Here is a 16,957-nt window from a genome sequence, read left to right on the forward strand (position 1 = left end):
GAACTAAATTGATGGTCCAAGAGGAAACGGAAAAAAGTTCAAGATAATATTGTTGGAGTTATTGCGTCATATTTGTATTTTATTTTCGTCCAATTATCATTTTTTTTTTTTTGTTTTTTTTGTCACTCAATGCCAGAATTAAAGAGAAAATTATAATAAATTAGAATATCCTGAAATGACTGAACATGGCTAATAAAAGTTTTGTTGCAGTAGTAATTATCGTTTTGATGAGTTCTTTGGCGCCTTCAAGTTCGATATGCCGTTATGCGTTGAGGTGAATATCTCGAGAGATGAGCATCCGGTGACTCGTTTCATTCGTCTCAGCGTCGTAAGCACACTCTGAGACGATAAATGACCGTCGTGGGGGAGAACTGAATTTCTCAGCCGGTTTTCGAAACGAATAAATGCAAGATTCGTCAACGTCATGGGGGTTATATATGACCACAAAGACGTGATCCAAGATAAGCTTTACGAAAATACATTAAAATCACTGGCTCTTTTCCGGATACTATAAAATAAATCTATTTTAATTGACTAACAAGAACCATCATTTCACCACTATCAAAGAGAAAATAATAATTTTATTATATAATAAAACCTAAATATCATATTTCATCCTGAAAATAGGTATATCAGAGTGAAAAAAAGAATGAAATGTCTCATACAAATTAGATCCTTTATGTTATAGCAGAGTGTATGTTAATGCAAGTATATAATAGTGAAGAAGCAAGACGAGAACATTAGAACTGCTCTGGTATTTCGACATGGGTGCTATCGGATATCACAATATTGTGAGGAAGCGCCTCCACGAATTATAATGGTGGTCTAGATGGCGATTATCATAACAAGGAGAATATTTGGAGTCCTATCGTCAGTACAAATCTCGTCGACACGTATTAGTACACTTCTAGGTGTCGTACTCATAGTCTTTCACCTTGTACAAGCATTACGTTTAGGATTCACATTGTCATGGTAATGGACAACAATGCCAATCCCATTAGCATGGCATATAGGGTTACGTGTGTCGGGGCTACAGTATATTCCTAGTGCGTTGTCTGCAGGTAGAAGGTCAACTTTTTGCTTCTATCTTAGCTATATCCTTTATATCGACCACCTCCGCCTATCCAGAATCCACCACCGGGTTTGTGCCACCCCGTGAAACTGGTTTTTTTTTAGAGCCGTGGGTAAGTAATGCCTGGGAGGCTAAATGTCAACAGCACATAACGGCCTTAGAGGATTACCAGACCTTTGGTGTTGAATATGGGGTTGCCACCATCACCACTATCCAGTGAAAAGGTCGCGTGAACTTTGCGAAAGTGCCGCGGGATTATGACGCTCTGATGTGGGGTGAGAAAGGGGTGAAAGTGGAGAGGTGGAACTTGCAATTGAACTTTGCTAGGTTGTGTCATATATTGTGTGTATAGATAGAATATAGCTGTATATGGATGTATATTCTACCATAGACAGTTAGTAACTATGAAAACGTGTTATAAGCATAGGAGCAATGTGGCTGGTGGTGTATAAACACGAAATAATCCAGCAAACACATGGAATGTGTTACTGGCCTCGTCCCACTCTATGTAATCTAACCGACGGCTATCTATTGATAAATTCAGTGGCTAGCGTAAACAATGCGACAACAATGTCGATTATGCTAGTATGGATGCTGTATAGTCTCCAACTCGTATAATTAATCGACACAGTTTACGAGCCAAAGTTCGCCATTGCGATTTATTGATATGAATGCTAGGTCGAGAGTGTAATTGTACATTTTTATTTGCTCTTAATGCTATTCTTACGACCAATAATTCTGATTATTAATGTTATTCATCAATTTATATATTCAGAGCAAAAAAAGATTGCGAAAATGTCAGCTTTCATAAGAATAAGTTACTTCTTTTTTTTCTTTTATTCACAAAATAGGAGAAAATTAATCAAAGCAATTTCAATCATTATAAAAAGTGAATATTATTGAAAGAAAAAATAAAAATTAATTTTTAAGGTTGTCAACTGGTTAATTGGAGCTTCTCATCAGCTAGATGATTTTCCAAAGTATTAATAGTTAACTGTATAAATAATATAAATGATAAATAATACTGTGAGTGAAGTTTGCAGATAAATTGGGTTATTTGAAACTTGATGATGGACATGAGAAACATGAGAAAGGAAGAGCATAGGAGTATATGCTATGACGCGTGCTCGGCGTGCCGCTCACGCGTGGGCGCGTAATATATTCTCGGAATAGACAATGTGGCAAGCACGTGGGGGATATAGAAGCCAAGTCAGGCAAACTGTACTCGCGGGCGCCCCTATAACGAACCGTTGACGTGGCCATAAAACGACTAAGCCAGCGGCGTCGCGAGCATGTTACGTTATGCAGGATAAGAAGACAATGCGAGATGAGGCGACGATTGAACATTGGGTGAAAAGCGTTAGCAAAAGGGTTGCGAATCCCTACACATACTTTCTCACTCACATTTTTGTGTCAACGTAGCCTTAGGTGGAAATGCCAACATCCCCCAAATGTCAGCTTACCCTCTATCTTTCCGACGGATGCCCGAAAGCCGGGAAATTGAAAAATCTTCATCTTTCTTTCTCTCAGATTCTCTGGGTCACAACGACCAGTCTGCTCTTACACTCATCCCCTAACTATTCTAAGCCTCGAGGAAACACCGGTGATGATTTTTTGATGGTGTCGTTCGCCAAAAAGACTTAAAAAGAGCAAGAAATCGTATTTCGTCACCCTAGGCGGTCGCTGAAGAGATTCAAGCCATCTTGTTTTATTATTTTTTTATCACTTGGACTTGTAAGAAAATTCTCTCGATAGCAAAAGGTGTTCACAGCCACTCTCATTGTTTCCAGTTTCCTTAGAATTATTGTTGTTCAAACAACGTCACTTGCTAAAAGGAACTTGTTTCCTTATTTTTTCATCAGATTTTTTCATGCGTTTAATATTTTATTAAATAAAGTTATAATTTTATTTTATCCCAAGTTGTGTATAAGATTTTATAAAGTGTTTTAGGAAAAGATGTACTGAAAATTGATCGTAGACTGATCCGATATTTTATATACATAGGTGAGATAGGTTTATGACCTCGCAGAGTAGTTTGCTGTTAGAAGGGACAGACAGTGAACCAAGATACCCGTGGCGAGCGTTAATGAAGCTGTCTGAAAGTAAATCTACTCTTTTACCACCAGCATATGAGTAGAAAAGGCTTGAAAAGGATGATATGAAAAAAAAAAAATTTTTCAATATTTGAAATAATATTTAGATTAAATAATTTATCCGCTTCTACCGTTAAATATCAGATATCAGCATCGTTATAATTTTTCCCAATTTATTTAGAATGGCTAGAAAATATTTTTATTATTAATAAATATTTTCATCAAGTAAAACAAAATAATCGAGATGGATTAGATTTCAATAAATTTTGAGTTAAAATAAAATGAGACATAAAAATGGCCGATATTAGGATAATTAAACGGTTTTTTGTAAAATTTACCAAACCCCTAGAGGGTTTGAGTTATTGGTCAAAATCGAACAATAAGCTTGAATGAGATTCAGTTAGAAAAGATGTAGGAAGCAATTGGTGATGAGGCGATAAATCTAACGAGGCGTGCCGAGCAGACGCGCCGGCTGCTGTCCTGAGACGCTTTCAACCTTAACGTTGTCTCTCCTGATGTCGTGGTAACGCCCATGCTTGACTCTCCGTCATGCAAAGCTAGAGAAACACAGTATAGACAGAAAACAAGAAAACGGTTTGATATATCAAGCGTTAAAAGATCTCGATTACATTCCTCCTCGGAACTCCCATCATTTTTCCAGACGTGAGTTTAAATATCATCCACTCCTCCAAGCTTAAAAATAATTTTTATTTCACCAAGAAGAATATTAAACAACATATTTAAATGAGAAAATAAATTTCTGATTGAATATTATATAAAATCTGTGAGCATCATCATTGATTTACCCACTGAATTACAATGGAGATTTGTAGGGATAAAATATAAGAGTGAGAGGGTTGATAAAAAGAATGAGCAGTAAAAGAGGAGAAATAGAGAGTAGCTCAATCGAGTTAGCTGCATGTCATTTGAACAGACCGCGTGATACATAACCGCTAATATAATTGCATTCGATGCGGCTCACGCGAGGGTTGCCCGAGGGTGACCTCCCCCTGATAAAAAGAAGCCGAGGGGTTGTAGTTCTTTCCACTCTTGAACGTAGTGCAATTGTATTATTAAAGGGAGAAAAGTTGCGATGCGATTTCGTCACTTGTGCAACCATGCTTCCCCCTTTTTTCTATTCTCCTCACTCAGCATTCGCGCCCCGATTATTGTGTTGAGCCTCTTTTCGCGGTCAGTTGTCAAACCACTCTTCATTCATTGTGCCAGAGTCATTGATGTCATGTATTTGATAGTAAAAGTATTACGAGAGAAGTCATTTATAATAAAGTATGATTGGAGCAGAAAACAAGAGAAAAAACATCAACAAATTTGGAAAAAATATTTAAAAAGAAAATATGGTATAAAATAGTATAATTCGAGTCATCTTTTACTGAACAAAAGTAGCGGCAAAAAGTAGCTAGCAATTACTCATGAAGAGAAATAACATAGTCTGATAGTCTTTTACGAGTAATGAACCCAATGCATCTTTCTCGTTTTTATACTAGTACTTGTTCTTATATACTGCAGTCGAAGCGATTAAGATAAGATTTTCCTGCTAAACTTGATATTATTATAATCATATTTCTAGTATGAATTCAATCGATATCATAAATCATCGATTGATAATTTGATTCTTATTATTTATGTTGTGAAAATATTTGACTGCTCTACTGATACTTGAGTCATTTTTTATTTCAAACTCGGCTATTTGAAAACTACTTGCCAAGAATCTAGTTTTATATATCTTTAGACCATCAGATGAGCTAGAATTTGAATGTGCTAATTATAAAGCTATCAATGCTTTCATTTTGTCAAATTTATTTCTCCCAAGAGTAGGGTGTTTTTTTTCTAAAAATTTGTGAAATTTATCCGTTGTCTTATTTATTTTTCGTAGATAGCAAGGAAAGAGAGAAAAAAACTGTAGAGGAGTTTACAACGAAACACAGAAGCTGTAGACGAATCTCAGGAAGGAAGAAGGGAGCTACAACAGCAGCTACCACAAGTTTCAGACCATATTCCTTTGCTTGCTTGGCTCGTTAAGCGGCAAAAAATAATAAATCACCACTATTTTTATCCTGGGTGGTCGTAGGTACTGCCTGAGATAAATTTAATAACTCAAGTGGTTTATAGTGAAAATTTAACTAGCTCCATTTTTCAGTAATTAAAAGAATTATTTTACACCTTGATATGGTTTTGAATATTATTCATACTAAAATTAATTAAGTAATTGGAGAAACCCTTTAGTTTATAATAAACCATCAGTTTGCCTGGCTTTTATTATTTATGGAATGTCATAAATAATTTCATGATTGATATCAGATTATTTGAAGAGCCTTCAATGATTTACGTAAAAATTACTTAAATATGAAATTTCAATTATCTTTATTTTATAAGGATAATTAATGTTCATTAATATTCACTTATCTTGGTTATAGATAAATAAAAAATCGATCAAGTGAATTACTTATCCAGATAATATTTGTCTGAATAAATCAGATGTTGTAATTAATATTTTCAGTTGATTGATTAATATGTTCTAGACTTTATTTAAAATTAAAATTGACAAGAGTAATTTAAATAATTGGAAAAATAATATTTAAAGAAATTAGTTTCAATGTTTATTTATAAGTTTTTTTTTCTGATCATTAGCTTCAATTGAAAGCAAAGATAATGTTAATTTAAATAAAATTATGAGATGTTCAATAAGAACTAAAATAATCATATGTTCCATCAATAACATTGTCACATTATTGACAGTTAAAACAAGTAACATTGACAGGACATAGATCGATTTATTATCAGTGTGTTAAAAAAATGTAATATTTATTTCTGCAGAGGGAAGATTCTGCTGTTGGCATCCCACTGAAATACGACAACGTCGATTCACTGCTGTGCCATTTCGGTAGGCGTGTATATATGCACCTTTCACATGGCTAAAAAAAAAGTGAAATATGAAAAGAGAAAGAAAATGACTTTTGGAATAAAGTATATCCTAAATTGTTCGGTGTTAAAATTCTGTTCATCCCTTCATCTTGCTCTCCTCGTGCCTACTTAAGGCCCGTGAAATATGAAATTAAATTCATTAGGTCCATGCTTGTAATAAATCGAACGATTGTGCGTGAGAGCTGTGCTTGGGCCTATAACTCAGTTGGGTTGAATGGAAAATGATGAGAAATGTCTCTCATTGAGCGGTGGGGGGTCGACTTGGACTTTGAATCAAGAGAAGCCAGTTATCTCGCACCATCCAAAACCACCAACGAGTATAACAAAATAAGAAAATAAGTGATAAATAAAAAGTCACATATTTTTCGAAAGAATTTGGATGATGTTTGGGCTCATAAAGTGTCTGTTAACGATTGCTGAAAATAATCAAACTATTTTATTACTTTTTCAATCATTCTTTTGTTTGAAGAAGCATTCTTTAAATTGAGTTGATGCTAGATAATGTCATGATGTCTTTAGAAACAAATAATAAAAAAGACCAGGTGGTGAAATAGTTCTTGAAACCTTTAATTCTTGACTTGATACCTCAACGAGATGTCACAACACCTCGTTTAGAAGTCTATGAACAGTCGACAAGATTTATAGAGGTGCTACTAACATCCATGCAACGTTAAATGACTTTTCGTTTGAATAGAATAAATGGGCTGTGATTTGTACATCAGTAAATTCGCTATAGCTTCAAACTCTCTGCTAGAAGCACTTCAAAGTCCACATCTAGAGATCAGCAAGAGAATAGTTTTCCAGGGGCATGTTTGTGAAAACATGGATAATGACCGCATGAGTATTTGGCTGAAGAAGCTTTTTGTTGATGGAAGAATGAGTAGAGGGTGTATAAAAGAGTGTTGTCAACGTTGCATTAGGATTCCTGCTGTTAGAATACATCTGTTTGTACGGTGATATAGGCAGGAATAAAAATACTCATGGGCTAACTGTCATTTTTTCTTTGGTATATTGATATTGTAGAAAGCCTGAATTACTTCAAATATGCAACCATTAAGGTGGTATACGAAGAAAAAATTTTATACTCGGTAATCTAAAGAGTTAGAGGAATTAAAGTAAGTTTTACGAGCACTTTCCGCGCGAAAAGGTCAACTTTATTATAGCTATTATGGCCATGTTAAAGATGGACACTGTTGAATTTTATTTTCAGAGAAAATAAATTATACAAGTGTATAACGAGTAGGTATGTGACGACATAAAAGTGTTGCTACGATGTTTAAATACTTTAGAGAGATGTAATAAACTATATATCTCTTATATTTAATAATAAGTATGACTATAAACACTTTTTGTATACAATATAATAAATAATATTTTTAGTGAAAACTTTTGAAGAAATCCTTTAAAGTATTTATTATTCAATATTTTTAATTTCAGTTGGAAGATGATTTTATCAATAAGACAAATTTGCAAAATAAATAATAGAAAATTTATTTAGAGTATTTGAAATATTTATTGAATTGAAAAAATATAAATGTTTATGGTAATCTCATTCTTTATCGAAAACGTCATCAAAGCATGAACTGAATATCAAACCCCTAGAGCAAAATAATTTCAACGTATCCGTCTTAAATACCAAAGTACACTTCTAGATAATATTATTTAAATGCATCGTAACAAATTGCATAAAAATAGTTTGTTGTGTACACACAATATCGTAGAGGCTATAAGAGAAAATGAATAAGAAAACATCCGGACATCTATTGAAATAAACGACGGGACTATTATGCTTAAGCAACTGGCAGCCGTTTTCTTCAAGAAGGTCCACATATCATCCCATCGGCCGATTAGGCTCATTGTGGATTCTGGCTCGTGCTAGGCTCTCCCCTGTACCCCGAATGGAACCTCGGGCCCGGTGGTCGACTCTCAATGGTCTCGTGCGATCGTCGTCTGATGTTAAATCAGACCAAAATGAAATGTTCTCTTTAGATGTATCTATGAAGAAGAGGATGGATATTTTTTCTCAAGATGCTGAGGAGAAAACGACGAGAGGAAGAGTGAAAAGCTTGTGGGTCCATTGTCGCGTGAATGGGGGCCTTGAGAGAAGGGCAAACATGCTTAACCTCTTGGTCTATTGTCGCGCTCGTTTATCCGATTTGACGTGGCGAATATAATGTCGTGGCAGTGGAACACGTTGGGACTATTTGTTCCCTCTTATCGCAAGTTATCAGACTACTATCAACAGAAAATTTTCAACTTTGCTATTTTTATTTTTTTTTCTTACTACAATTTATGTGAGTCATATATTATTCTGTTACAACCACCGCGTTAAATAACTGGAATATCCTGGCTTTTACTGTGATAATAATCAGATGTAAACTGACGACAAACTGTCTAGATCTAATGTGCCTTAAAGGTCCTGTCACATACTACTCACCAAGGAATTGCGCGATCTTTCACGGGGCGGACATGCTAGGCATTATTGGATTACGTATCCATTGTGTTGTGTCCAGCTGCGGACTTCAAGTGCGTGGAGTAAAAACTTCTGTATGAGGAAGATGTAAAGAAAATAGAGCGAGGACTAAAGTTGCAAAGAAAATAAGGAAAATATGAAAATAATATTTCCTACTGTCAACGTTTTATGATTGATATTTATTCAAGTGACTAGACGAATTTGACGAAACACCCGGCTTTTACTATTCTTTTTTTTTCTCGCTGACCCCTGTAACATTTTTGACACATCTCATGTCTTTTCGAACTATCTTGGATTTTAAAATTTTTTTTGTTGAACACATTACAAAAAGATGACTTTAATTTTTGTCAATTGATTCATTAGACAATGTATACCCCTCTTTACTTTTGACGGTTTTATATATAAATTGAATAAATAATTTTAAATTAGTTGAATAATAATAAATAAATAAATAAAAAAAGATATTTTTCTCAAGTAGACATTAATTTTGACAATAAAATAAAAGTTTATCGTCCAAGTAAAGAATTAAAATTCTCGTCATCTTCAATAAGATGTATGATTATATAAACGCATGTTAGTATGAAGAAATAGAATTGAGACGATGCTTAGAGATTAAGTACAGTAATCCTTCGACTCGTGACTCGTCTCGCGATTGTCCACACGGAGGGTTTAACAAACGAGCGTGTGTGGAACGCGAGTCAGTCACTAAAACAAGTATAAGAAAGAAAGGGAAAGAGTAAGAGATGTATATAGAGATATATAGAGACATACTTGGTTACGCGTGCCACGCATTACAATCGAGCGCGTTTATTCTCCCACCGAAACTGTATCTCAATCGCGCGTACGCGCCAATTGCTTTGGTCCATTGTAATCCTCATCGACATTCCCCACCAAGTCAAACCAGTTCCGCATATTTTCAAGCCCACAAACAAGTTACCCTCGCTTATTTATTTTTTGCAATTCTTTTCAATATATATCTACTATTGTTGATCTCTATTTTTATCTTAACAATAGGTTTTAAGTCATCTTCAATCATTTATCACTCCTTAATTTATTCATCTAAACAAGTTTAGAATTGTTTTATAAAATATACAGTGATCAGACATCGTCCCAATCCTATATTTATACTTTATTATAGCTTTTTTATTAAGGATGACCAGGGTTTATAATACGAATGAGACTCTTTGATAAAAATGATTAATCCATTGGAATAAATCCAAAACCGTTCTAAATAAAATGTCGAGATTAAACGACTATTGGACAGAAGAATAAGATACATGCACTAGGTGTAGTATAGAGGGTCAAATAATCTAGTTAGTTGCGGGTTTTTGCGTCGACGCGGACCATCGGCCTGGGTGAAGTATGGAAATGAAGGGCATTCGTCCATTCGCGGACACCGACACTATACCCTCTCTCATATCCAGCTCGCTACACCCGTTCACATTGCCTCTATTCTACCTCTCTCTTTACCATTCAACGAGCCATGGACACACGGGCTTTGTTATACAATTCGTACTCTCGCTGTACGAACGCTTGACGACAATTAACTAACGAGAGATTGACACAACTTATTAAATAATATTCATTTCACAAAGCTCTCGTCTGCTCTCGACATTATACGTAAACAATCTTCTTTTTTTCATTTTTTTTAATCTTAATAATACATTAGCTTTCATAATAAATACTGACAATATCATTTTTACTTACTTTAAATATTTCAAATAAAAATCAATGATGATAATTTTATTGCTAAGATTTAGACCAGACTTGAGCCTAGACCAGATTTAAAAAATGGATGTCTGATTAGTTGATCATTTAAAAGAGTTCAAACAGAATAAAAAAATTTATATTTCATTGAATCCTAGTTTACTATTGTTCTCTAAAATTTCATTCGAACATTTAAATAGAAAATGAAACAAAAGCAGAGATGATTTGCTGATGTTGTTCACCTGTCCAGCACCAACGAAATTTATTTCCCCCATAAAAAAAAAAAATCATTTTTTTATTATTTCAAAATTTTAGATTGCATTAAAGTCTGCTATTCATTAGCTTTCAACAAGTATTCATTCCATAGATAATTAAAATGCAAAAAGTTTTCACAACAAATAATATTCAAATATTATGAACAATATCCAGTTTTTTCGTTATCAATGGGAATAATTTGTAGGGTTAAAATAGTTAGTGTTGATGTTATACAGAGGATAAGGTAAAGAAAAATACAGTCCCCATGAAAAGAGGAGCAGAGAGAATTGCCAAGGGGTTATAACATAATTGTATTAGTCGTAGGCTGCAGTAGGGAAGCATGAAATTAATGCCTTTGGCTTATCAGTGGCCTGACACTTTGGAGCTAAAAGTCCCTAGGTCAGTGGCGTAACTACACCAAGATTCACTAGGGGAAGAAATGAATCCCACTTAAAGTGGGATATGTATAAGTGGTAGTCAACTATAAGGAAGGCAAAGCTGTAACACTATTACTAACTGCTAATGAGAGCCCTATTAGGAAGGACGATGAGGATTTTTCTGTCATGCTCAACAACTACGATCGGCCTGCATTGACCATGTAAATTACATTCATTAAGAAATCGTGTGCGACTTTTTTACAAATATGACTTTTTTTCTCTTCATATCGGATGGACGTGAAAAATCTTGTGATTATTATACATTCATATAATTAAAGGAAATAAAATATTTTCTTACAAATAAAAGGATTTCCGTACATGGTAATATACCATCTTCTTCACTTTTAATAAATAGTATAGTTAATTATGGTGAAATAAACTCGTCAGATGTCAGTTAATTAATGGTGTAGTAAAATAAATGATGATTATTATAATAATTGAACATTTAATAGTATTGTAAAAATTACTCAGCTCAGGATCTATGCTTACTTCACCAGCTATAACATTGATATATGAATTTCATTAGAGTTAAAAATATACTTTGGAGTGAATATTCATTAAGAATTGGTGAATTTTTATCAGCCTCTAAGTCATACGTATGATAAAAATTTTCCATGACTTGGGTAATAATTGTTTTCAAGAAACTTCTGATGAATATCCAACAAAATAAAGCTGCAAATGCTTTTTCTGAACTTTGCTACAAATCTTGAGGTATTGAACTTTTGAGACTTTCAATATCTTTGTTAGCTAGCATTGTTAATCTCAAAGTATCACACGGAAGAATAATGTTATATATTAGATTGAATTAATAACAATAAGAGTATTCCATAATTTTTACAAGGCAAAACATCCCACGGTAACCATTTGGAAGATAATATCCTGTTAAAAAAGTCGATGACAACAATGGAAGACCCCCGACCTCAAGCTATTGATAAAGAAGTCGGAGAATAAGATGGTGGGTAAGATATGCCTTGAGTTCCGATCACCTCGTTGGTGCTGGGGTATCTCGGCCAATCTCGTAAGTCGATAGTTCAATCTCAGCAATTCCGCCCACAGATGCATGGCGCGAACATTCTTCCCTTGTAGATACGTATTATAATGTTGAGGTTTGCAATAGAACACATGAAATCTAGCACCCTTCGTCTTACGATTCGTGTCCTGGTCGTCATCTTCGCCAGCATAAAACATGCGACGGGGAAAGTAAAATAAAACGAATCTGTCACGCACACTCGGAGACTTGTGGGCTCTATCTAACAGTCAGAGAGAAATCGCCGACCCCGTATTTTCTTATTGCTGATGCTCTTCCTTTTGCCAACGTTGCCACAGCCGTTGTGAATTATTTTGCCTCAAGAATGCTACGTCACATGTGACGATCTAAGCCATATCGAATTGTGAATATTTTTCGTCTTTCTATCACTGACAATTCAACCCTCTAAACGAGAGATCACCTCGTATCTGATAATAAAACATGACATCATGAAAAGATACATCTCTCTTATTTCTAACAAAAAAATATATCCAGAAAGAAATTTAATTGATTTAATTTATTATTACATTTTGATAATAAACTATGAATATTTTTTTACAAGTTTCAGTGGAAGGGAATTGAATGATCAAAGTAAAAGAATATATACTCGCAAGATTCCTGATAATATTTAAGAATTCAAGGAATTATGGAGGCTCTTTATTTCGCGTGTAAATTTTAAGACGCTGAAGACAGACTAATACTTTCAAATTGTTCATTCGAGCAAAAGACATAGTAAGAGGGTGAAGGGAATGAATTCCAAGGCTCGAGAAAGAAGCACAGCCTCAAAAAAAAAATACCTAAAATAGGTATGTATAAATATGCATCAAGTGAACACTGTGGTGCACATCACAAATTTACGAGTATCTCTCTCCAATTAACGACCTGATTTGCATCCCAACGCAAATAGTTTTGTTGATGCGAATGAACCCTCAACCCTTCGATACATAAATCTGTATCAAGTGCTTGAAAAAAGGCCCGTCAACTTTCTACATAAATACCAACACTTTTCAGCAATCATCTAAACTCCTTTTTTTCATTGATTTTTAACATGAAACAAGAAATATGAATTGAAAAAAAAAAAATTATTCAATAAAGGGAGGAAAGTGGAGACTTTATTGTCACAATTGTCTTCGAACAATGATGTATGTACATTTCAATAAACATTATAACCCATAAGCAAGTCACTGAAAGCATTCAAAGAAGCATGCGCTCGACCGAGATGAATTTTACCATGTGGATTAAAGTGGAGCGAATAATAATAAAATGAAAAAAAAAATCACGAGAGGGTGGACACACGATTCGGCCCCCCGCAGTTTGACTAACAATGCTAGATAGAGAGTTAGCTAGCCGCAAATACCACCGAGGGGTTGCGGAAATAGCGAGAAGAGAGTGAGAAGGAAAGTATAGAGTCAGGCAAGAGTCGGGTTTGCAGATAACCAAACCCCGACGGGTCCCTCCGTCCTGTTACGGACTACCACCCTCGTTGCTCACTGCCAGTGGCGTCGACACGCGTTTCTACATGGTTGTCATCCCTTCGCTAGAGAGCTACACGACGACTGCACCAATAGTCATCTTGTGTATTCAACGGTACACGGCATGACTTTTTAGCTTTATTGCAGATGTCATTTTTTTCTTATTGAAATCATTGAATTTTTCTTAGAATAAACTTATTTATAAAATTATCAGAAAAATGACTGCTGTAAATTTGCAGTTATCAAATTAATTTAATAAAGAATTAAAATAAAAGAAATATTTGTAAAAACTTGTTTAATAATTTTTAAATTAAAAACATTAATATAATTTAGGTAGAGAATGAAAAGAACTGCAATTATCATGAGGAAATTCGAGATTAATTATAGAAATTTGTCTTGATATTTATTGAAATAAACTGAATCATCAATTAATAGTTCTGAGAGGAGCTGGACATCAGTGTAATACTTGGAATAGATGACTTGAGATATTATTATTATTATTTCAAAACTATTGATGTCAGAGAACAACAAACACATAGGAAAAAAATTAAGTATCATTCTTTCACTCACATATCCACATCCAGCCCAACAAAATCTATCGTAATCATCAACATCTTTCAGCATATTTTCAAAGATCATGAATCTTCAATTTTATAAATCATGTATATGATCTTCAATCTATCTATTTGCAATGCGTACGATCAAAGAATTTCAATGGTACATTTGTTTATTTATTATCTCGAAGATATGTAAGAAATTAAATATCAGTTACATTAAATCTTGCGAACCAGTGATATTTTAATGTCCACCAACGTTTCAGGGATACATTTGCAATGTATTACAAAGGTATGCATACCAATAAAGCGAGTTTTCTACTGAGTGTAGTAGAGAAAGCCACTTGGATGCGATTGGATCAGTTTGTCTCAGTCAAAGAAGGTTATAATATGCTTTTGTTGATGCATTAAGTCTTTAATGTCTATTAAATTATTATCAATGCAGTTTACATCTGAATCAAATCATTTTTTAAAAAATAAAAACTAGATTGAAGGAAGCACTTGGGGGTTATTCGTTTAGCCGTGGCGGTTAGTATGTGATCGCAGAGAGGGTAGAAAGCAGATCGGTTAATGGAGATAGCCTTGGAAGCTCCGAGAAAGCCAGCCTGGACAGGACGTAACTGTCATCGGAGCAGTGTGAGGGAGATGGATAGATGGATAGTTAGATAGAGGGTGAGAGCATTGTCTACAACAAGCATCTAACACGGGAACCGAATCACATTCTATTGTTGTATCTGCTGCAACATTTCCATAGTTATATACTATGAGGATTTCAGCGGAATCGTCTCGTCTCTTGTATCACTTGAGCTACATGTATGTAATCTCATTGGCAACCAAGTCTGCTTGCCGATATCGTCAAGCTCAGTAAATTGTATGCCTATGCCTAGTGTTAAGTGCCTATGGTTTGATGTGTAATGAATAGAATAACCTTCAAAGAATAAACTCTAAACAATCAGCACTAGTGGAAATAATTATTAATATTGTTAAATTTCAATTTTACAATATAAATTATTCTAATTATTTAGGAGAATTGTGAAAAATTTTATTTTTTGAACAGAAAGTTTTTTTTATCAAGGTAAATGTCTTTCCTACAATTGTAACGATTCTGGGTGATTATAACTGTTTATGTATGTGGGTTTAGCTCACTTGAAATTCAGAGATTTCAAGTACGAATTTTTTTCTTCTACGACGATAAACATATGTAAAAATCTTTTTAAAACAGTGATGACTCACCTGTCGTGAAGAGGACGATTGCCTTGAGACAACTGTACTCGGCAGAGTCGACATGAAGTGCTTTCAGTTTCTCCACCTGTTCTTGAAATATCCTTATGTGGTCCATAAAAGCAACAACTCGATCTGCAGCCATAGGGGATGCATGAAGACCTGCTGCTGCTAATAAAGGAGCCACGTGAAGTGGCATCGAGCATTGGCTTGCATTCAGCACGAATAGCTCGCTCCAGACTAACCTCAGAAGTGCCACCTGGTCCGTGACTTGGAGATCAGGAAAGAACGGTATATTTCTCGCCCATTCGACAGCGGAAAATAGTAGCCTTGCAGCAAGTTCGCATATGTTGTCTATGCCCATTATATTGTTAGGTTGCATGCACTGACCATATCGCGACGTTGGATAAGGCTCTGCCCGGAGAAGTAAACTGATGTAGGAAGAAAGATACGAATGACCATTCAGACTTGCACAAGCTACTGCGTCACCATTTGACAGACCAAATTGACCTGGTAAACCTGGTAAAGATGGTTGCGATGGTGGTACTCTTCCTCTTTGTACCGCTATAACAAAAATAAAAATGTTCGTTTGATTTATGTTCCATTTCTAATCATCACGTTATTTTAAACATTTTTTTACTATACAATAAACTCAACTAATTTCTTTTTCTTTACATAAATAGGTTGTTACATAATTTAGAATTATTATTAAGCAAATTTAAAAAAATAATATACAGAAATATTTTTTCATGTCAATAACTGTTAACAAGCTTTATCAATTGATCAAGAAGTCAATAAATCCTGAATTAAATGACTTTCCCACACTTTCTAGTTCATCAATTTTCAACCGCGTTTGTCTATTTTCTGCTAAATTCACGTGTCAGTTTATACAAGTGTGTACCCTGCTGATATTATAGAAAGGATTCCGCGAGATTAGTTCAAGAAGGTGAGAGCTGCAAGATCGTAGAACTTGCAAGTCTGAAACGCCAGAGAAGGCGTCCTGCTGTGAACAACCTCCGCCTTCCATTCTACTGCTTAACGTTGGGATTCCGCTGTAGATAAATTTCGCAGTTAACGAACACACTGATGGACAGGTGGACACAAACGTGAGCTCACACGATTTATTTTCCTCATGTCTGGAAAAGTATAATCTCCTGCCTTCCTAACTGCATCTTGTCCATTAAACTAAGCTACAAGGTGCAGTTAAGTTTATGTTAACTTTAATAATTGAAGATGTTGATGATAATCAATGATGGTGTTGAACAGTCGAATATTTTTACATAATCATTCCTATCATGTTAATTATAAAAACAAAGAATATGCTGATATATTTGATGGGTTCAATTTCATTTTTAATCTCTCATAGACTATGATTTTACCTATAATTTCAACTATAGAACTGGTATGCAGATCCAGTACCGTTAGCTCGACGATCCTTGCAAAGCAAACATAAGAAACTACATGAGCAAGTGGATCTTGCTGATCCTTTGCTTTACTATAAAGCTAAGAAAGTATTCATGTAATGATTTAGATTATTTATTTACCTGTTTGTCGAATTTATAGGGTATACTTAGATAACATTCCATGCAATCCTACTTATTTATTTTAAACGTAAGTTATATAATATTCAAAGGCCAACGAAGAACAAGTGTTTTATGATATTTAGTTTTAGAAACTTAAATAATGACCAAAACTACTCTAAC

At 34.5% G+C, this 16,957-nt stretch overlaps 1 protein-coding gene across 2 annotated transcripts in view; it reads right to left on the minus strand.

Annotated features, from left to right (window-relative positions):
• Nucleotides 1-16,957, minus strand: part of svp (COUP transcription factor 2) — a 37,903-nt gene that overhangs the window by 4,443 nt on the left and 16,503 nt on the right. For both annotated transcript variants that reach the window (XM_035087092.1, XM_035087091.1), the window contains exon 3: nucleotides 15,267-15,818. In XM_035087092.1, the coding sequence (XP_034942983.1) occupies nucleotides 15,267-15,818 (552 nt within the window). The remainder of the gene's footprint in view (nucleotides 1-15,266; nucleotides 15,819-16,957) is intronic.

The sequence above is a fragment of the Chelonus insularis genome, unplaced genomic scaffold (assembly GCF_013357705.1).
Source record: "Chelonus insularis isolate UGA/USDA-ARS -01 unplaced genomic scaffold, ASM1335770v1 contig_406_pilon, whole genome shotgun sequence".
Taxonomy (NCBI): domain Eukaryota; kingdom Metazoa; phylum Arthropoda; class Insecta; order Hymenoptera; family Braconidae; genus Chelonus; species Chelonus insularis.